Raw genomic sequence first — 23,335 nt, 5'->3', positions numbered from 1 at the left:
GCTAGGGGTTACTGCCCCCCACTCTGTGGATTGGTCATCTGGATGGCCTAGGGCCTGGTTCTGGTCGTGGACGACTAGGGAGTGCCAGTGGAGTATCCTAGTTGGGCCAGAGAGCTCTTGTTGAGAGAAATCCATGTGGGTTCAGAGTAGCGTAGAACCGGAGGGTGTCCCTGCCATGCGGGCCCGTGTCCGTGTTTTGTCGCCCAAAGCAGGGAAGCCCATCAAGGGAATGATTGGTCTACCCTGCGTTTTGGCTGGAATGGTGTTGTGTTGGACCCGGCCCTTTTGGCAGGTTCATACCGAAACTTTTTGCTTTTGCCTAGCCTGTTTCTGTAACGTGGCGCTAGTGATTTTAGGTCTCTGCACCCTTTTTCACTGTGGTCCAGTGTAAAGTGCGTGCGCTCTCTGTGTGTATGGTGAGAGTCACCTGCCCTCCCATAGGAATGCATGGGGAATATGTGTGACCATGGTAGTGCCTGATGTGTGGGGAGTGCAGGGTCGAGTTTGGTATGTGCGAACTCGAAAGATTGAATGCTGCGCAATGATGTATGCAGCATGATTGTGTCTAGTGTGGAAGTGCCACTTCTAGACATGGGTGTGCGTGTGTAGTGAGTGTGCTGGCACGTGATTGGCTGGAGCTGGCTGGTGAGCCTGGTTCCAAGAGTCTGGATGGGTCTGCCCCGGTGGTGAGTGGAGAGATTAGCATGCTGATGTGAGGGAGGGATGCACCTGGGACCTGAATAGGGCTGGGCTTTCCCCAGACAATGCTGGCTCCGCCCCCTGTGGTGCGACTGATTACCCTAGCCTGGCTAGTGAATGGGAGGGGTAGCTGAGCACAACAAGAGTACTCCCAAACCAGCTGCACCTGGTTTTGCCCCCACCCTGCACCTTTAGACAAAGGATTGTGCTGTATAAAAAGGGTGCTGTGATACCCTGAAGATGTTCTTGTTTCTGACTGGAATCTACCAGGGGTGTGCTGCTGCTTGGGCCCAGGGGAAGGCTTGCCTCCCTGGGCCCTGGCCAGCCCCTGGATGCCTTGAATTGCTGGAGGAATTCCTGTGACCCCTCTGCCTTTCCTGGGATGATTGGAGACTTTGCTTTACCCTGGAAACCTTGTCCTGTGTTGACTGGGACCCTTCTTGCTATAGGGGTCATCTCTGGGGGCCGTTTGGTGCTATCTATGCCCCCAGCGCCTTGGGAGCGCTTTATCTTTCTTGCTGGGCAGAGCGCTGTCGTTTTCCCTGAGAGGGAAGCGCTCCTGCCCCTTTTTGTGCCCCCAAGCGCGCAGGTGCCCACCCTGCGTCTTTAAATTGCGAATCTTGCGGCGCGGGATCCCACCCCGCTTATTTGCCGCTTTTTGGCCCGTAGTTGTGCAGTTTCAGAGCGGGTGCCACCCCGCATTGCCCCCGTCATTGTGCGCTTCTCGAGGGAGCCTACCCCTCATATTGCCAGAGCACCGCCAGTGATTGCAAGGAAAGGGCAGCTGCGCTGCCGCAGCGACCCGGAAGTGTTGCCAGCCCAAACCGGAAACCCCGCCCACTGTCTAAGGCCGCTGGGTGGAGATCGCAGGCAGCGCAGGGCTCCCGGGAGTCCGAGGGAAGCCTCGCGTATCCGGAGAGTTCCGCCGCACTTGAGGAGCTAGCAACAGGTGGAGATGCGCCCCTCCTGGCGCCCGGTGCAGTGTGGTCGGGATCCAAGGAGAAAGGGGAGCCCTGGCGGCTGCGGGCCGCCACGCCGCAAGGAGAGAAACTGCCCGAGCAGCCCGGTGAGGTGAGAAGGGCTGAGGGGTTTTATATGGGGGAATCTTGATACCGGCAGCGGCACTGAGATAATGGGGCGCCAGTCAGCTCCAACGTGGGTCCCTGATTGTCTGAATGGCCCAGAGGGGCCCAGGAGGCCCATGATCTTGTCCCCATTTTCGGCCCCATTGCCGCCAGCGCTGGAGTGGCCCTAGGGGGCCCAGTTATTTTAAAGCACCGGTATTCGGGGAGACATGATGATTTTTAGGTGCTCGTGCGCTCCATGGGTGCAGAGGTGCATTCAGGGCGGCCCCGGATGGCAGTGGGCCGCCCCAATGTTTTGTTAATGGTTTCTGAGCCTAGATGGCTCACCTGCTCCCACAGATGCTGCGTGTTCATTCTGAGCCTGCGGGCTCCGTCAGAGATGGCACCATTGTTTACAGAGCCTAGATGGCTCCGGGGGCACAGTTGATTTTCGGGCCTAGAGGGCTCCAAAATGCACCTAGGTTTTGTGTCAGAGCCTAGAGGGCTCCGAGGTGCACTGTGGATTTCAGCTAAACAGATGGCTCAGTTTTGGCGCAGTTTAGTTCTAAAGGGCTACTGAGAGCCCATTGCATAAGTGTGACTTTCACAGCTGTCCAGCAAGTAGTGGGCAGCTGCACCCTTTAGGCGCAATTTGAGTGAAAGTCCCTGGGAGGGACAGAGATGGCACAGAGGTGCAGGCCTTCTACAGCTGCGCAGCACTTAGTGCCAGCTGCAACGTTTAGGCCCTGTGGTTGTTCCCAGCTGCCAAGCAATTAGTGGGCAGCTGCAACTTTTAGGTTTGCACCGGTGGTGCACCCCTGCGATGGCAGAGCGCCCTGACATTCTGGACACAGATATTTACAAAAAGGGGTGGTGAGGGACAGAGTCTCTGAATTAAACAGAAAGCTCTCACCCAGTCAAAAGATCAGGGCTAGATCCAACACCGTTTTTTAGCTCAAATTCAAGCAAGCCGGGCCGAAGACGGCTGAAATGCCAGAAACCGGTCCCCGGTAGCTTGTCTCCTTTCTGGTAAAGAATTGGCTTGGTAGTTTAGTCTGCCCTGTTCCCATGATGCACTGGGCCAGGGACAGACTGATTTGCATATAGCCAGGTTCTGAGCTGGGATGGGGCAGTGAGATAAATAACGGTGATGGATCAAGCCCTGATCTTTGGACTGGGTAAGAGTGGTCTGCTCAATTCAGACACTCTGTTCATCACCACCCCCTTTTGTAAATCGATTTTGGCCACTATAGGTGTGGCAGGGTATACTCAGACATGAGTCCCTTTCTCACTGCTCCATCAGGATTCAAGCAAGCCGGGCCGAAGACGGCTGAAATGCCAGAAACCGGTCCCCGGTAGCTTGTCTCCTTTCTGGTAAAGAATTGGCTTGGTAGTTTAGTCTGCCCTGTTCCCATGATGCACTGGGCCAGGGACAGACTGATTTGCATATAGCCAGGTTCTGAGCTGGGATGGGGCAGTGAGATAAATAACGGTGATGGATCAAGCCCTGATCTTTGGACTGTGTAAGAGTGGTCTGCTCAATTCAGACACTCTGTTCATCACCACCCCCTTTTGTAAATCGATTTTGGCCACTATAGGTGTGGCAGGGTATACTCAGACATGAGTCCCTTTCTCACTGCTCCATCAGGATTCAAGCAAGCCGGGCCGAAGACGGCTGAAATGCCAGAAACCGGTCCCCGGTAGCTTGTCTCCTTTCTGGTAAAGAATTGGCTTGGTAGTTTAGTCTGCCCTGTTCCCATGATGCACTGGGCCAGGGACAGACTGATTTGCATATAGCCAGGTTCTGAGCTGGGATGGGGCAGTGAGATAAATAACGGTGATGGATCAAGCCCTGATCTTTGGACTGGGTAAGAGTGGTCTGCTCAATTCAGACACTCTGTTCATCACCACCCCCTTTTGTAAATCGATTTTGGCCACTATAGGTGTGGCAGGGTATACTCAGACATGAGTCCCTTTCTCACTGCTCCATCAGGATTCAAGCAAGCCGGGCCGAAGACGGCTGAAATGCCAGAAACCGGTCCCCGGTAGCTTGTCTCCTTTCTGGTAAAGAATTGGCTTGGTAGTTTAGTCTGCCCTGTTCCCATGATGCACTGGGCCAGGGACAGACTGATTTGCATATAGCCAGGTTCTGAGCTGGGATGGGGCAGTGAGATAAATAACGGTGATGGATCAAGCCCTGATCTTTGGACTGGGTAAGAGTGGTCTGCTCAATTCAGACACTCTGTTCATCACCACCCCCTTTTGTAAATCGATTTTGGCCACTATAGGTGTGGCAGGGTATACTCAGACATGAGTCCCTTTCTCACTGCTCCATCAGGATTCAAGCAAGCCGGGCCGAAGACGGCTGAAATGCCAGAAACCGGTCCCCGGTAGCTTGTCTCCTTTCTGGTAAAGAATTGGCTTGGTAGTTTAGTCTGCCCTGTTCCCATGATGCACTGGGCCAGGGACAGACTGATTTGCATATAGCCAGGTTCTGAGCTGGGATGGGGCAGTGAGATAAATAACGGTGATGGATCAAGCCCTGATCTTTGGACTGGGTAAGAGTGGTCTGCTCAATTCAGACACTCTGTTCATCACCACCCCCTTTTGTAAATCGATTTTGGCCACTATAGGTGTGGCAGGGTATACTCAGACATGAGTCCCTTTCTCACTGCTCCATCAGGATTCAAGCAAGCCGGGCCGAAGACGGCTGAAATGCCAGAAACCGGTCCCCGGTAGCTTGTCTCCTTTCTGGTAAAGAATTGGCTTGGTAGTTTAGTCTGCCCTGTTCCCATGATGCACTGGGCCAGGGACAGACTGATTTGCATATAGCCAGGTTCTGAGCTGGGATGGGGCAGTGAGATAAATAACGGTGATGGATCAAGCCCTGATCTTTGGACTGGGTAAGAGTGGTCTGCTCAATTCAGACACTCTGTTCATCACCACCCCCTTTTGTAAATCGATTTTGGCCACTATAGGTGTGGCAGGGTATACTCAGACATGAGTCCCTTTCTCACTGCTCCATCAGGATTCAAGCAAGCCGGGCCGAAGACGGCTGAAATGCCAGAAACCGGTCCCCGGTAGCTTGTCTCCTTTCTGGTAAAGAATTGGCTTGGTAGTTTAGTCTGCCCTGTTCCCATGATGCACTGGGCCAGGGACAGACTGATTTGCATATAGCCAGGTTCTGAGCTGGGATGGGGCAGTGAGATAAATAACGGTGATGGATCAAGCCCTGATCTTTGGACTGGGTAAGAGTGGTCTGCTCAATTCAGACACTCTGTTCATCACCACCCCCTTTTGTAAATCGATTTTGGCCACTATAGGTGTGGCAGGGTATACTCAGACATGAGTCCCTTTCTCACTGCTCCATCAGGATTCAAGCAAGCCGGGCCGAAGACGGCTGAAATGCCAGAAACCGGTCCCCGGTAGCTTGTCTCCTTTCTGGTAAAGAATTGGCTTGGTAGTTTAGTCTGCCCTGTTCCCATGATGCACTGGGCCAGGGACAGACTGATTTGCATATAGCCAGGTTCTGAGCTGGGATGGGGCAGTGAGATAAATAACGGTGATGGATCAAGCCCTGATCTTTGGACTGGGTAAGAGTGGTCTGCTCAATTCAGACACTCTGTTCATCACCACCCCCTTTTGTAAATCGATTTTGGCCACTATAGGTGTGGCAGGGTATACTCAGACATGAGTCCCTTTCTCACTGCTCCATCAGGATTCAAGCAAGCCGGGCCGAAGACGGCTGAAATGCCAGAAACCGGTCCCCGGTAGCTTGTCTCCTTTCTGGTAAAGAATTGGCTTGGTAGTTTAGTCTGCCCTGTTCCCATGATGCACTGGGCCAGGGACAGACTGATTTGCATATAGCCAGGTTCTGAGCTGGGATGGGGCAGTGAGATAAATAACGGTGATGGATCAAGCCCTGATCTTTGGACTGGGTAAGAGTGGTCTGCTCAATTCAGACACTCTGTTCATCACCACCCCCTTTTGTAAATCGATTTTGGCCACTATAGGTGTGGCAGGGTATACTCAGACATGAGTCCCTTTCTCACTGCTCCATCAGGATTCAAGCAAGCCGGGCCGAAGACGGCTGAAATGCCAGAAACCGGTCCCCGGTAGCTTGTCTCCTTTCTGGTAAAGAATTGGCTTGGTAGTTTAGTCTGCCCTGTTCCCATGATGCACTGGGCCAGGGACAGACTGATTTGCATATAGCAGGTTCTGAGCTGGGATGGGGCAGTGAGATAAATAACGGTGATGGATCAAGCCCTGATCTTTGGACTGGGTAAGAGTGGTCTGCTCAATTCAGACACTCTGTTCATCACCACCCCCTTTTGTAAATCGATTTTGGCCACTATAGGTGTGGCAGGGTATACTCAGACATGAGTCCCTTTCTCACTGCTCCATCAGGATTCAAGCAAGCCGGGCCGAAGACGGCTGAAATGCCAGAAACCGGTCCCCGGTAGCTTGTCTCCTTTCTGGTAAAGAATTGGCTTGGTAGTTTAGTCTGCCCTGTTCCCATGATGCACTGGGCCAGGGACAGACTGATTTGCATATAGCCAGGTTCTGAGCTGGGATGGGGCAGTGAGATAAATAACGGTGATGGATCAAGCCCTGATCTTTGGACTGGGTAAGAGTGGTCTGCTCAATTCAGACACTCTGTTCATCACCACCCCCTTTTGTAAATCGATTTTGGCCACTATAGGTGTGGCAGGGTATACTCAGACATGAGTCCCTTTCTCACTGCTCCATCAGGATTCAAGCAAGCCGGGCCGAAGACGGCTGAAATGCCAGAAACCGGTCCCCGGTAGCTTGTCTCCTTTCTGGTAAAGAATTGGCTTGGTAGTTTAATCTGCCCTGTTCCCATGATGCACTGGGCCAGGGACAGACTGATTTGCATATAGCCAGGTTCTGAGCTGGGATGGGGCAGTGAGATAAATAACGGTGATGGATCAAGCCCTGATCTTTGGACTGGGTAAGAGTGGTCTGCTCAATTCAGACACTCTGTTCATCACCACCCCCTTTTGTAAATCGATTTTGGCCACTATAGGTGTGGCAGGGTATACTCAGACATGAGTCCCTTTCTCACTGCTCCATCAGGATTCAAGCAAGCCGGGCCGAAGACGGCTGAAATGCCAGAAACCGGTCCCCGGTAGCTTGTCTCCTTTCTGGTAAAGAATTGGCTTGGTAGTTTAGTCTGCCCTGTTCCCATGATGCACTGGGCCAGGGACAGACTGATTTGCATATAGCCAGGTTCTGAGCTGGGATGGGGCAGTGAGATAAATAACGGTGATGGATCAAGCCCTGATCTTTGGACTGGGTAAGAGTGGTCTGCTCAATTCAGACACTCTGTTCATCACCACCCCCTTTTGTAAATCGATTCTGGACACAGGGCATTTGAGCCCCTTCTTGAGATGGCCAGTTGGCCAGGGGGCTGGTATGTGATTTTTGCGTAATGTGATTTTACTATGTTTATGATTGTAATTGCCTAATGTGTTTTATGGACTAGAGTGATGTGGTGCTAGTAAATGTAATGCATTTAGTATGTTTTACGCACCCTGTATTGATACCTCTAGAGATGGTTTTACCTGTGGAGGTTTATGTTAGTGAGATTGTGTTTCAATGTGTGTGAGTTATGCCCCTAAATGTGATTTATTCTTAGGAGACAGAGTCTAATGTGTTTAGACTAGGGAGAGATTGCCTACTGTAGTTGTACTGTTTAGGCCTAAATGTGATTGCTGCATAATGTGCTTTGCCTTTATGCTTGTATTACACTTCTAAAGGTGCTCATGCTTAGAAGTTTGTTTGCCTAGTATGTTATACTAGAGAGGTTATGTGTCCATGCGTGATCTAGGTCTATAGTTATTAGTATTGCGTAGTGTATACCTACCTGTTACCAGTGGTTACTGGTTGTGATCTATAATTGTTATTTGGTGTGACGGTTATTCTAAGTGCTAGTTCTACTAAGTGCTGATTCTGACAGTGGCCCATGTGGCCCTGTCCTGGTGTAAATAATCCCTTATGAATATTGCCCGTGCCAGTTGGCACAATGTATATTGTGTGATTACTATCTGATGTATTTTGACAATACAAAAGTTATTTTTATATAACTTTGTGTGGAGTTCCTTTTGTGGTGCGCCTAGGATGTTGTTGCTTTTGTGTGCGTGCGCAAATGCTTTACACATTGCCTCCGGTATAAACCTGTCTGCTCGTGCCAAGCTACCAAGGGGGTGAGCAGGGGTTATCTTGGCATGTGACTCCCTTGCCCTGACTAGAATGGTGGTTTCTGCAAAACAACAGTTGATGGACAGAATGCAGAACAATGTCATACATTCACCCCAGTACAGAGTTCTGGGCCTAAATCCATTGTTTTTTTGCACTCAACACCACCCCAGTTCGGACATGGCCATATGCAAATCAGCCTTGACCCTGTGCCTCATGGGAACAGTCCAGCCCGAACTGCCAAGTCATGTCTTTCCTGGACCGGAATCAAGCATCCTAGGACCGGTTTCTGGCTATCAGCCATCTTCAGCCAGGATATCTTGACTCCAGTGGTGTGGAGAGCATGGGACTCACGTCTGAGCATACCCATCCCACTCCGGTGACAAATGCAAAACAACAGTTGATGGACAGAATGCAGAACAATGTCATACATTCACTCCATTACAGAGATCTGGGCATAAATCCATCTTTTTTTTGCACTCCACACCACCCCAGTTCAGATATGGCCATATGCAAATCAGCCTTCACCCTGTGCCTCATGGGAACAATCCAGCCCGAACTGCCAAGCCATGATTTTCCTGGACCAGAATCAAGCATCCTAGGAACGGTTTCTGGCTATCAGCCGTCTTCAGCCAGGATAGCTTGACTCCAGTGGTGTGGAGAGTATGGGACTCACGTCTGAGCATACCCATCCCGCTCGGGGTGACAAATGCAAAACAACAGTTGATGGACAGAATGCAGAACAATGTCATACATTCACCCCAGTACAAGGATCTGGGCCTAAATCCATAGTTTTTTTGCACTCCACACCACCCCAGTTCAGACATGGCCATATGCAAATCATCCTTGACCCTGTGCCTCAAGGGAACAGTCCAGCCCGAACTGCCCAGCCATGTCTTTCCTGGACCGGAATCAAGCATCCTAGGACCGGTTTCTGGCTATCAGCCGTCTTCAGCCAGGATAGCTTGACTCAAGTGGTGTGGAGAGCATGGGACTCACGTCTGAGCATACCCATCCCACTTGGGGTGACAAATTCAAAACAACAGTTGATGGACAGAATGCAGAACAATGTCATACATTCACCCCAGCACAGAGATCTTGGCCTAAATCCATCGTTTTTTTGCACTCCACACCACCCCAGTTCAGACATGCCCATATGCAAATCAGCCTTGACCCTGTGCCTCATGGGAACAGTCCAGCCCGAACTGCCAAGCCATGTCTTTCCTGGACCGGAATCAAGCATCCTAGGACCGGTTTCTGGCTATCAGCCGTCTTCAGCCAGGATAGCTTGACTCCAGTGGTGCGGAGAGCATGGGACTCACTTCTGAGAATACTTATCCCCACTCGGGGTGACAAATGCAAAACAACAGTTTATGGACAGAATGCAGAACAATGTCATACATTCACCCCAGTACAGAGATCTGGGCCTAAATCCATCGTTTTTTGCACTCCACACCACCCCAGTTCAGACATGGCCATATGCAAATCAGCCTTGACCCTGTGCCTCATGGGAACAGTCCAGCCCGACTGCCAAGCCATGTCTTTCCTGGACCAGAATCAAGCATCCTAGGACCGGTTTCTGGCTATCAGCCGTCTTCAGCCAGGATATCTTGACTCCAGTGGTGTGGAGAGCATGGGACTCACGTCTGAGCATACCCATCCCACTCGGGGTGACAAATGCAAAACAACAGTTGATGGACAGAATGCAGAACAATGTCATACATTCACCCCAGTACAGAGATCTGGGCATAAATCCATCTTTTTTTTGCACTCCACACCACCCCAGTTCAGACATGGCCATATGCAAATCAGCCTTCACCCTGTGCCTTATGGGAACAATCCTGCCCGAACTGCCAAGCCATGTCTTTCCTGGACCAGAATCAAGCATCCTAGGACCGGTTTCTGGCTATCAGCCGTCTTCAGACAGGATAGCTTGACTCCAGTGGTGTGGAGAGCGTGGGACTCACGTCTGAGCATACCCATCCCACTCGGGGTGACAAATGCAAAACAACAGTTGATGGACAGAATGCAGAACATTGTCATACATTCACCCCAGTACAGAGATCTGGGCCTAAATTCATTCTTTTTTTGCACTCCACACCACCCCAGTTCTGACATGGCCATATGCTAATCATCCTTGACCCTGTGCCTCATGAGAACAGTCCAGCCCGAACTGCCAAGCCATGTCTTTCCTGGACCGGAATCAAGCATCCTAGGACCGGTTTCTGGCTATCAGCCATCTTCAGCCAGGATAGCTTGACTCCAGTGGTGTGGAGAGCATGGGACTCACGTCTGAGCATACCCATCCCGCTCGGGGTGACAAATGCAAAACAACAGTTGATGGACAGAATGCAGAACAATGTCATACATTCACCCCAGTACAAGGATCTGGGCCTAAATCCATCGTTTTTTTGCACTCCACACCACCCCAGTTCAGACATGGCCATATGCAAATCAGCCTTGACCCTGTGCATCAAGGGAACAGTCCAGCCCGAACTGCCCAGCCATGTCTTTCCTGGACCGGAATCAAGCATCCTAGGACCGGTTTCTGGCTATCAGCCGTCTTCAGCCAGGATAGCTTGACTCAAGTGGTGTGGAGAGCATGGGACTCACGTCTGAGCATACCGATCCCACTTGGGGTGACACATTCAAAACAACAGTTGATAGACAGAATGCAGAACAGGGAAACAACCGTTACATCACAACTTTTACAACACACTTCTATTACAACGCAACTTTTACAACGCTGGATCCATTACATCGCATGCCTTTACAACGCATAACATTACATAGCAGATGCTATTACAACGCATGCCATTACAACGTAAGTATAGGTAAGTATATATTTTTTTTTTTATTTAATATTAATTAATTTAATTAATATTAATTATAAATAAATATATTAATTTATGTTTTTTTATTATAAATTAAATATATTAATTTAAGTAATTTTAAAAATAAGAATGAGTATAGGAGTATATGTTTTGGGGTACTGAGGTATATGTTTTGGGGTGTTTGGGTATTTTTAGGTTTCAGGGCTGATTTGGGTTTTGGGCGGTTTGGGTATTTTTAGGTTTCAGGGCTGGGTTTGGGTTTTGGGGTACAGGGGTATTTTTAGGTTTTAGGGCTGGATTTGGGTTTTGGGGTACAGGGGTATTTTTAGGTTTTACGGCTGGGTTTGGGTTTTGGGGTACAGGGGTATTTTTAGGTTTTAGGGCTGGGTTTGGGTTTTGGGGTACAGGGGTATTTTTAGGTTTCAGGGCTGGGTTTGGGTTTTGGGGTACAGGGGTATTTTTAGGTTTCAGGGCTGGGTTTGGGTTTTGGGGTACAGGGGTATTTTTAGGTTTCAGGGTTGGGTTTGGGTTTTGGGGTACAGGGGTATTTTTAGGTTCCAGGGTTGGGTTTGGGTTTTGGGGTACAGGGGTATTTTTAGGTTTTAGGGCTGGGTTTGGGTTTTGGGGTACAGGGGTATTTTTAGGTTTCAGGGCTGGGTTTGGGTTTTGGGGTACAGGGGTATTTTTAGGTTTCAGGGCTGTGTTTGGGTTTTGGGGTACAGGGGTATTTTTAGGGTTCAGTTTTTTTAAAAAAACGACTTTAAATAAATTAAATTTATTAAATTAATTAAATTAAATTAAATTAATTAAATTATATTATTTACAATTTTTAAATTAATTAAATTAAATTAATTAAATTAAATTAATTAAAATAAATTAATTACAATTTTAAAATTAATGATAAAATAATTAAATTAAATTAATTAAATTAAATTAAATTAATTAAATTATGTTATTTACAATTTTAAAATTAATTAAATTAAATTAATTTAATTAAATTAAATAAATAATTACAATTTTTAATTTAATTAAATTAAATTAATAGAATTAAATTTATTTTATTAAATTAATTACAATTTTAAAATTATTTAATTTAAATTAATTAAATTAAATTAATTAAATTAACTTAATTAAATTTTTTTTTAAAAGATATACTTACCTATACTTACGTTGTAATGGCATGCGTTGTAATAGCATCTGCTATGTAATGACATGCGTTGTAAAGGCATGCATTGTAATGGATCCTGCGTTGTAAAAATCGCGTTGTAATGGAATGCGATGTAAAATTTTGCGTTGTAACGCCATACATCCTGCAGAACAATGTCATACATTCACCCCGTACAGAGATCTGGGCCTAAATCCATCGTTTTTTTGCACTCCACACCACCCCAGTTCAGGCATATGCAAATCAGCCTTGACCCTGTGCCTCATGGGAACAGTCCAGCCCGAACTGCCAAGCCATGTCTTTCCTGGACCGGAATCAAGCATCCTAGGACCGGTTTCTGGCTATCAGCCGTCTTCAGCCAGGATAGCTTGATTCCAGTGGTGCGGAGAGCATGGGACTCACTTCTGAGCATATTTGTACCACTCGGGGTGACAAATGCAAAACAACAGTTTATGGACAGAATGCAGAACAATGTCATACATTCACCCCAGTACAGAGATCTGGGCCTAAATCCATTGTTTTGTGCACTCCACGCCACCCCAGTTCAGACATGGCCATATGCAAATCAGCCTTGACCCTGTGCCTCATGGGAACAGTCCAGCCCGAACTGCCAAGCCATGTCTTTCCTGGACCGGAATCAAGCATCCTAGGACCGGTTTCTGGCTATCAGCCGTCTTCAGCCAGGATAGCGTGACTCCAGTGGTGTGGAGAGCATGGGACTCACGTCTGAGCATACCCATCCCACTCGGGGTGACAAATGCAAAACAACAGTTGATGGACAGAATGCAGAACAATGTCATACATTCACCCCAGTACAGAGATCTGGGCCTAAATCCATCATTTTTTTGCACTCCAAACCACCCCAGTTCAGACATGGCCATATGCATATCAGCCTTGACCCTGTGCCTCATGGGAACAGTCCAGTCCGAACTTCCAAGCCATGTCTTTCCTGCACTGGAATCAAGCATCCTAGGACCGGTTTCTGGCTATCAGCCGTCTTCAGCCAGGATAGCTTGACTCCAGTGGTGTGGAGAGCATGGGACTCACGTCTGCGCATACCCATCCCACTCGGGGTGACAAATGCAAAACAACAGTTGATGGACAGAATGCAGAACAATGCCATACATTCACACCAGTACAGAGATCTGGGCCCAAATCCATCGTTTTTTTGCACTCCACACCACCCCAGTTCAGACATGGCCATATGCAAATCAGCCTTGACCCTGTGCCTCATGGGAACAGTCCAGCCCGAACTGCCCAGCCATGTCTTTCCTGGACCGGAATCAAGTATCCTAGGACCGGTTTCTGGCTATCAGCCGTCTTCAGCCAGGATAGCTTGACTCAAGTGGTGCGGAGAGCATGGGACTCACGACTGAGCATACCCATCCCACTTGGGGTGACAACTTCAAAACAACAGTTGATGGACAGAATGCAGAACAATGTCATACATTCACCCCAGTACAGAGATCAGGGCCTAAATCCATCGTTTTTTTGAACTCCACACCACCCCAGTTCAGACATGGCCATATGCAAATCAGCCTTGACCCTGCACCTCATGGGAACAGTCCAGCCCGAACTACCAAGCCATGTCTTTCCTGGACCGGAATCAAGCATCCTAGGACCGGTTTCTGGCTATCAGCCGTCTTCAGCCAGGATAGCTTGACTCCAGTGGTGTGGAGAGCATGGGACTCATTTCTAAGCATACCCATCCCATTCGGGGTGACAAATGCAAAACAACAGTTTATGGACATAACGCAGAACAATGTCATACATTCACCCCAGTACAGAGATCTGGGCCTAAATCCATCGTTTTTTGCACTCCACACCACCCCAGTTCAGACATGGCCATATGCAAATCAGCCTTGACCCTGTGCCTCATGGGAACAGTCCAGCCCGAACTGCCAAGCCATCTCTTTCCTGGACAGGAATCAAGCATCCTAGGACCGGGATCTGGCTATCAGCCGTCTTCAGCCAGGATAGCTTGACTCCAGTGGTGTGGAGAGCATGGGACTCACTTCTAAGCATACTCATCCCATTCGGGGTGAGAAATGCAAAACAACAGTTTATGGACAGAATGCAGAACAATGTCATACATTCACCCCAGAACAGAGATCAGGGCCTAAATCCATCGTTTTTTTGCACTCCACACCACCCCAGTTCAGACATGGCCATATGCAAATCAGCCTTGACCCTGTGCCTCATGGGAACAGTCCAGCCCGAACTGCCAAGCCATGTCTTTCCTGGACCGGAATCAAGCATCCTAGGACCGGTTTCTGGCTATCAGCCGTCTTCAGCCATGATAGCTTGACTCCAGTGGTGTGGAGAGCATGGGACTCATTTCTAAGCATACCCATCCCATTCGGGGTGACAAATGCAAAACAACAGTTTATGGACATAACGCAGAACAATGTCATACATTCACCCCAGTACAGAGATCTGGGCCTAAATCCATCGTTTTTTGCACTCCACACCACCCCAGTTCAGACATGGCCATATGCAAATCAGCCTTGACCCTGTGCCTCATGGGAACAGTCCAGCCCGAACTGCCAAGCCATGTCTTTCCTGGACAGGAATCGAGCATCCTAGGACCGGGTTCTGGCTATCAGCCGTCTTGAGCCAGGATAGCTTGACTCCAGTGGTGTGGAGAGCATGGGACTCACTTCTAAGCATACCCATCCCATTCGGGGTGACAAATGCAAAACAACAGTTTATGGACATAACGCAGAACAATGTCATACATTCACCCCAGTACAGAGATCTGGGCCTAAATCCATCGTTTTTTGCACTCCACACCACCCCAGTTCAGACATGGCCATATGCAAATCAGCCTTGACCCTGTGCCTCATGGGAACAGTCCAGCCCGAACTGCCAAGCCATCTCTTTCCTGGACAGGAATCAAGCATCCTAGGACCGGGTTCTGGCTATCAGCCGTCTTCAGCCAGGATAGCTTGACTCCAGTGGTGTGGAGAGCATGGGACTCACTTCTAAGCATACTCATCCCATTCGGGGTGAGAAATGCAAAACAACAGTTTATGGACAGAATGCAGAACAATGTCATACATTCACCCCAGAACAGAGATCAGGGCCTAAATCCATCGTTTTTTTGCACTCCACACCACCCCAGTTCAGACATGGCCATATGCAAATCAGCCTTGACCCTGTGCCTCATGGGAACAGTCCAGCCCGAACTGCCAAGCCATGTCTTTCCTGGACCGGAATCAAGCATCCTAGGACCGGTTTCTGCCTATCAGCCGTCTTCAGCCATGATAGCTTGACTCCAGTGGTGTGGAGAGCATGGGACTCATTTCTAAGCATACCCATCCCATTCGGGGTGACAAATGCAAAACAACAGTTTATGGACATAACGCAGAACAATGTCATACATTCACCCCAGTACAGAGATCTGGGCCTAAATCCATTGTTTTTTGCACTCCACACCACCCCAGTTCAGACATGGCCATATGCAAATCAGCCTTGACCCTGTGCCTCATGGGAACAGTCCAGCCCGAACTGCCAAGCCATGTCTTTCCTGCACCGGAATCAAGCATCCTTGGACCGGTTTCTGGCTATCAGCCGTCTTCAGCCAGGATAGCTTGACTCCAGTGGTGTGGAGAGCATGGGACTCACGTCTGAGCATACCCATCCCACTCGGGGTGACAAATGCAAAACAACAGTTGATGGCCAGAATGCAGAGCATTGTCATACATTCACCCCAGTACAGAGATCTGGGCCTAAATCCATCATTTTTTTGCACTCCACACCACCCCAGTTCTGACATGGCCATATGCAAATCATCCTTGACCCTGTGCCTCATGGGAACAGTGCAGCCCGAACAGCCAAGCCATGTCTTTCCTGGACCGGAATCAAGCATCCTAGGACCGGTTTCTGGCTATCAGCCGTCTTCAGCCAGGATAGCTTGACTCCAGTGATGTGGAGAGCATGGGGCTCACGTCTGAGCATACCCATCCCACTCGGGGTGACAAATGCAAAACAACAGTTGATGGACAGAATGCAGAACAATGTCATATATTCACCCCAGTACAGAGATATTGGCCTAAATCCATCGTTTATTGCACTCCACACCACCCCAGTTCAGACATGGCCATATGCAAATCAGCCTTGACCCTGTGCCTCATGGGAACAGTCCAGCCCGAACTGCCAAGCCATGTCTTTCCTGGACCGTAATCAAGCATCCTAGGACCGGTTTCTGGCTATCAGCCGTCTTCAGCCAGGATAGCTTGACTTCAGTGGTGTGGAGAGCATGGGACTCACGTCTGAGCATACCCATCCCACTCGGGGTGACAAATGCAAAACAACGGTTGATGGACAGAATGCAGAACAATGTCATACATTCACCCCAGTACAGAGATCTGGGCCTAAATCCATCGTTTTTTTGCACTCCACACCACCCCAGTTCAGACATGGCCATATGCAAATCAGCCTTGACCCTGTGCCTCATGGGAACAGTCCAGCCCGAAGTGCCAAGCCATGTCTTACCTGGACCGGAATCAAGCATCCTAGGACCGGTTTCTGGCTATCAGCCGTCTTCAGCCAGGATAGCTTGACTCGAGTGGTGTGGAGAGCATGGGACTCACGTCTGAGCATACCCATCCCACTCAGGGTGACAAATGCAAAACAACAGTTGATGGACAGAATGCCGAACAATGTCATACATTCACCCCAGTACAGAGACCTGGGCCTAATTCCATCGTTTTTTTGCACTCCACACCACCCCAGTTCAGACATGGCCATATGCAAATCAGCCTTGATCCTGTGCCTCATGCGAACAGTCCAGCCCGAACTGCCAAGCCATGTCTTTCCTGCACCAGAATCAAACATCCTAGGACCGGTTTCTGGCTATCAGCCGTCTTCAGCCAGGATAGCTTGACTCCAGTGGTGTGGAGAGCATGGGACTCACGTCAGAGTGGTGGTTTCTGCCTGGCTTTGGCGTAAGCCTTAGCCACTTTAATCAACAAAAGAGCGCCCCGGACACTATAACCATGAAGAACCCTATTCTTCTGTGTAAACAAGGTGGAAAACATATCCTAAATGTGAGTGGTCAGACGGTGCATAAATATATGCATATATGAAGGAGAAAGGGGAAAATTAATTATTTTCTAAAAGAACCCTCACTCACCCTAGAGGTGACATGCTTCATCATTGGGTTGGTTCACAGGGGGGACTGACTATCCCCTCCTATGTGCTACCACGCCTGCAAGTGCAGCGGAGCAGGTGTTTGTGAAAAGTGGTGATCAGTGCAAAAAGTGTGTGGCTAAAAGATCACAACCGTGCCTCAACAAACTTTATTCGGGGCCAGTTGTTTCACATTAAAATTGGTATAGTCACTGGATGTTTTGATTTTAGTCCAGCGGTACCAACAGGTGACTGGTCAACATGTTTCTGCTGTAAAAAGCTAAAGTCAGCTCAGCTTTCTTCAGGACCAAATTAAAACAAAGCAAAACAATCCTACGGGGGTCCAAGCACGCTAAGGCCTGCCCACACCGTTAGGAAATGAAAAATGAGGTAAGTTAACAATTTGTACTATCCTCAGGATAACTCACGGTTTACCCATCCAACTCCTGTTAGTCATCAGGCGTTGTATCTGTGAACAAAATGACATATCAATTCTTATTATATATCTATCCTTCAAACCTGTGACCTTTACTCAACATGTATCATCTTATTTATATACAGAATATCGATGTTAATTCTACCCTTCATTTGTTCATGAGGATGTTAGTGGTGACTACCTTATTGTCCAGCACAAGTAGGTTCAGAACTACATGCCTACATTTATGAAAAAGAGAAAGTGGTCCCTTTCTGTCAAATCCAAGTTTCTCTTCTTTAACTTTATAAGTGTTTCATACCAACAGTATATTTATATAATCAGACAAAGGAGTATATTAAGTGACAGACCAGTAGTAGTTATTTCTTAGTGCAAAGAGGATTTCAGCATTAAATAGGAGGATTGAGCAGTAAACTGGAAATTATTGGCAAACTTACAGTATTAGGTTTACTAAACCGCTACATGGGCTCAGAGGGATCAGCAGATCTTCACTCGCTGTCAAAATCTGTATAACCCAAAGAAAACCCATTCAGTTTTGCCTGCATATCGTTTTCTCTATGACAAACCAAATACATGAAAAAACGTCTAACGCAACGTTATAGCTTCCAGGAGTGACCCAATTATTAAGGAAAGTTTACTCACTACAGACCGCGAGACTTGCCGCCTTTCAACCTAATCGGTTGCTCCCAATGGCCCGAAACGCGATCTGCTCGCGTTTCTCCGCTGTTTGTATCATTTGCGTGTCGCGCGTGAGTGAAGTCACGCGTTGCGAGACGTGAACAAACCACGTGGTCTCTCGTGGTTGCCATGGTGATGTTTGCCAACAAATCCGTTCTCTCTCTTCAAGACCGATACTTTCCTGTACGGCGGTGGATTTATTAGTTTTGTATCGGTTTGTTTAGGAATTGTGGAACCCGCATTTAGTGTGAGTAACGCGGGGATGAAAACATTTTTTACCTGACTGCCCGTCTACTTGTCTATTTAGCAGCCAGAACGCTAGCCTAGAAGCCAAAGTTATTTACCATCCCCGGGAAAGTATTTGCATTTAGACACAACGGTGGCACAGCATTTACAATGGGCACGAGGCCCTTACAATTCACAGCCTATTGTTGTTAGGTTAACTATTGGACAAATAACCTTAGGACAATTGCTATTTATATAAGGGGGTAGATGTGTGCATATGACTGGGGTCTAGCAATTATGCAGCCTTATTTTTCAGTGCCAGAAGCCAAAGTTGTTTGCCATCCCAGGGAAAGAATGTTCATTTAGACGCAACGGTAGCACAGCATTTACAATGGGCACGAGGCCCTTACAATTCACAGCCTATTGTTGTTAGGTTAACTATTGGACAAATAACCTTAGGACAATTGCTATTTGTATAGCCTTAGCCAACCAGAAATCCCAGTTCTAACAGACACAGATGAATAGGTGGATTGTAATGTGAAGGTGAATGTTGAGCGGACCTAATACATGCGACATATACAGTGAGAGCGTATGAACAGGCACAACATGTGTAGCTCGAAGCCAGCGGTGCGATTGAACCAGATGGACGTGACGCTTAATGTAAAGGATCAAGGCAAGGCTGGTAGCTGTACGGATCTCAAAGCCGGTGGCGTTGCTAAAACAGTTATGATGGGGCCAAGACGCTCATAGTAAAGATTAAACCGATTCTGCATGCGGCGCGAACCTAATACATGCGACATATACAGTGAGATATACAGTGAGAGCGTATGAACATGAAGCCGATAGCCAGACAGGGAGGGAGGGATGGGAACTCATGTGGCGAGGAAGACTATACTCGGATTAATGAAGATTACCGGTAAGTAACCGGGGCATTACCTCCTCGTCAGTCGTCCTCGCCACATGACTTACAAAGTGAGCAAATACTCAGGCCAAGAGGCTTCAATGTACACAAGAAAAAAACACCACATGGTGCAATAGAAAACCAACACAGCATTTATTTGAGTACAAAAAGAAACAGGAAAAGAACAACCTGAATCAAACAAAACAAGGGGCAATCAAGGAACAACCGTGCCAGCACCCAACACAGGCCTGCAAAATCCCCAGGGGAAGAACCACCCAGGACAACCCGATAATGCTCCATGAACATGTGCAGAGACGACCAAGTCGCAGCCCTACAGATTTCCTCAGTGGACACACTCTTAAAAGAGGCCCAGGACATAGACACACTCCAAGTGGAACGACCCTGTACCCCTACCGGAACATCCGAATCCTGGGACCCGTAGGCAAGCAGGATAGCCTGCTTAAGCCAACAACTCAAGGTTGAGACCGAGGGCTTGTGACCAGAACCAACGGGACCAAAGGGCACGAACAAACTATCACACAGCGAAAAGGAAGACGTGCGGTCAAGGTAGATCACAACCGCACGCCGGACATCCAGCAAAGACAGGGAAGCCTCTGCCAGGAGGAAAGGAAGGCAAGGACACCTCACGAGAGCGGTTCACCAGTGAAGGAACCTTGGGAAGAAAACGAGGGTCATGATGCAGAACCAGCCGGTCCGGCAAAACCTGCAAAAAGGGGGTGAGCAAAGAAAAAGACCCCAGCTCACCCATCCGGCCAGCAGACACAATGGCCACCAAGAAAACAACCTTGAAAGTGAGGAATTTAAGGGCAACCGAATCCAGAGGCTCAAACGGGGGACCCTGGAGGGCCCGCAATATCAGAGGAAGATACCAAGGAGGAGACAAGCAAAGGGCACGAGCCCGACGAAGAAAACAACTCCGGAGAAAACGGGCAACCAAGGAATCCAGCCCATCCATGCCTGGACTGCGGAAAGCCTGTAGGGCCATCCACAGCGCCGGCAGGGTAGAAGGAGCCAAACCGAAGGAAAAACTCTCAGGGAGGAAGTCCAGGACACGCAATAGATCCACCGAGGAAGGGTTGGCGCCCTGCAGATTGCACCAACAGGAAAATGAAGACCAGTGGCGGGAATAGGACAACAAAGTGGAAGACCGGCGAGAGCCTTGAAGCAAGTCCACCACCCCAGAAGAACACCCCTGAGCCAGCAAGATCACCGCTCAAGAGCCAGGCCTGAAGATGGAGCCGGCGCAACACCGAACCGGGAAGTGGAGTGCCCCGCAACGGGAACGGAAGGTCCGGGATTGGCCAGCAGGCCTGAACCGCCAGCTCGCACAGGAGAGGAAACCAAGGGCGGCAAACCCAGCCGGGAACCACCAAGAGCACCAGGGCCTTGTCCATGCGAATCTTGCAGAGAACCCGAGGAATCAAGAGGAAAGGGGGAAAGGCATACAGGAGACCGGAGGCCCAAGGGAACGACAGAGCATCCACCCGCCAAACCCCCGGAACCGGAAGGAGAGAGTAGAAGTGGGGCAGGAGGGCATTCTCCCTGTCCGTGAACAGATCCACCAGAGGCAGACCGAAGCGGGACACCAGGCGGCGAAAGACCTCTGGAGACAAGGAGAGGGCGGATGTCGAAGGGAAGACCTGACTCAGACGGTCCGCCTCCACATTGTCGGACCCCGGGAGATAGACCGTCCTGAATTGACAGGACCGTCAACCCTGCCCAGGACATCAGTTCCTGAGTCAGCAACCAGAGGGAGCGAACCCGGCACCCTCCCTGATGGTTGATGTAACCCCTCACGACCTGGTTGTCCGTCCGGACCACGACGTGCTGACCCCGGAGAGAAGGAGCAAACTCCCGGCAAGCCGGCAGAACCGCCTTCAACTCATGGAAGTTCGAGGAGCAACGCGACTGGGGAAGATCCCAACGACCCTGAACCGACCCAGACCCCAAGGTCACCCCCCATCCGAGGAGACTGGCATCTGTCATGACCACCCGGGACGGAAAAAACAGAAACGGAAGACCCTCGGAGAGGTGAGACCCCACCAACCACCAACCCAGATCCGAACAAATCTGTGGGGACACACGGACCAGGACCTCGTAATCCTCCGAGCGGGGATCCCAGAGAGACAGAAGGTGATTGACCAAGGGATACAGGTGGAGGCGACCCCAAGGGAGGACATTGATGGTGGCCGACATTAACTCCTGAACCCTCAACCACAAGCGCACCGGAGCGCAATCCAGAGCCAGAAGATACCCCAGATACCGCCACAAGGTGTTCTGGCGCTCCAGAGGCAAAAACACCTTCCCCTGGATCATGTCCAACTGCCCCCCAATGAAGACCAAGTCCTGAGTGGGAGACAGGTGTGACTTCTTCTCGTTGATCAGGAAGCTGTGGACAGAGAGAACCTCGCAGACCCTCCTGACAAAGCAGCATCCCCTTGGAGAGAGAAGAGGCAGAAATTAGCCAGTCATCCAGGTATGGAAACACTAGGCTCCCCTCACGGGGAAGAAGGCCCACAAAGGGAGCCAGGATCTTAGTGAACACCCTTGGGGCAGAGGACAAGCCAAAAGGAAGTACTTGGAACTGGTAGTGGGACCACCCCCACGCAGAACCGGAGGAAACGCTGAGAGGCCGGATGGACGGCCACATGGAGGTAAGCGTCCAGTAGATCCAGAGATGCAACCACCTCTCCCTGTACCAGGAGAGGCAGGATTTCCTGTAGAGAGAGCATCTTGAATTTAGTATGGGGAATGAAAGAATTCACCTGCTTCAAATCCAAAACAGGACGAAAATCCCCAGAAACTTTCCTTACCAGGAACAGGATGGAATAAATGCTGAAACCCCTCTGAGAAGGCGGGACCGGCCGGATGGCCGCTTTGCAGAGCAGATCCTGGATGCCGGCCAGCAAGGCTTGTCTCCTGACCGGGGAGGAATGTAGAGGAGTAGCGAGGAAAAAATCCGAAGAGCCCAAAGGTCCGAGACAGACTCCTCCCACGCTGAGATGAAATGGCGGAGACGTCCCCCCACAGAACCTCCCCGGGGGACGCCGGAAGATAGTCAGAACTTAGGAGTGGAAGTGAAAGCTGCAGGCTGAGACCAGGATTTGGAGAAGAACGGGTGCCCCGGCCACGACCACTGCCTCGAAAGGGCGCGCTGCCCTTTGCCTTAGATGGAGTGGAAAAAGCCTGGCTGCACCCAGGGAAATGGCCTCGGGAGGACGTGATGGGAGCCAGCAGCTTACGGTCCTCAGCCGACTACTTGATCATCTCCTCCAGCGGCGATCCGAAAAGCTTTGACCCAGCGAAGGGTATTTTCATCAGCAATGCCTTCTGGGCCGCCTCCGACTTCCAGTGGCGCAACCAAATCTGATGCAGCGCCTAGATGGCAGCCCCCCCCAACGGCAGCTGCCGCACCCAAGGTATCAAATGAAATGTCCTAGAGAAGGCGTGTCTGTTGTTCCATCAAAGCCAGGGTCGGTACAACATCAGCCCCCTGGTCCAGGAGCTCCACCAAGGACTGGAAATCCTTCAACAAGGATTGAACCGTGTACGACAGGTAGGCCGAAGCCCAGATGTAAACTTTTGCAGCCGCATAGGAGCGTTTTGCCACTGCATCCACACGCTTGTGTACTGGGTCAGAAGGGGAGTCGTCTTCAGAGATGATCGAACCCTGAGAGGCAAGCCCCGCCACCAGAGAGTCCACTTTTACAGATGGAGGGAAGTCCTTCGCGAAGTCCTGAATGGCATACCGCTTGGCCATATACCGGGGAAAAGACTGTTTATTGACATCCAACCACTCCCCCTCGATCACCTTTTCAATGGAGGAATGTAGAGGAAGGGAATCCGGCGCCTTACGCTGGTACTGGACGAAGAAATCCTCTGACAGATTCTCCGCCGCCGGAGGAGGAAAAGCCAAGTTCCCCTTGATGTGCAGGAGAACATCACGCAGCTCCTGACCCTGGA

The 23,335-nt window shown here is 49.7% G+C and overlaps 1 protein-coding gene across 3 annotated transcripts in view; it reads right to left on the bottom strand.

The window, feature by feature from the left end:
• LOC147662653 (zona pellucida sperm-binding protein 3 receptor-like) overlaps positions 1–23,335 on the bottom strand; it is a 351,878-nt gene that overhangs the window by 91,408 nt on the left and 237,135 nt on the right. The window contains exon 9 of one of the 3 annotated variants that reach the window (XM_086951019.1): positions 17,543–17,583. The exons of the other annotated variants lie outside the window; for them this stretch is intronic. Coding sequence (XP_086807145.1) covers positions 17,543–17,583 — 41 coding nt within the window. The remainder of the gene's footprint in view (positions 1–17,542; positions 17,584–23,335) is intronic. 3 annotated transcript variants of the gene reach the window in all.

This window comes from Lissotriton vulgaris, unplaced genomic scaffold (genome assembly GCF_964263255.1).
Source record: "Lissotriton vulgaris unplaced genomic scaffold, aLisVul1.2 SCAFFOLD_1031, whole genome shotgun sequence".
NCBI classification, from domain to species: Eukaryota; Metazoa; Chordata; class Amphibia; order Caudata; family Salamandridae; genus Lissotriton; species Lissotriton vulgaris.
This window is presented reverse-complemented; position numbering and strand designations above follow the sequence as displayed.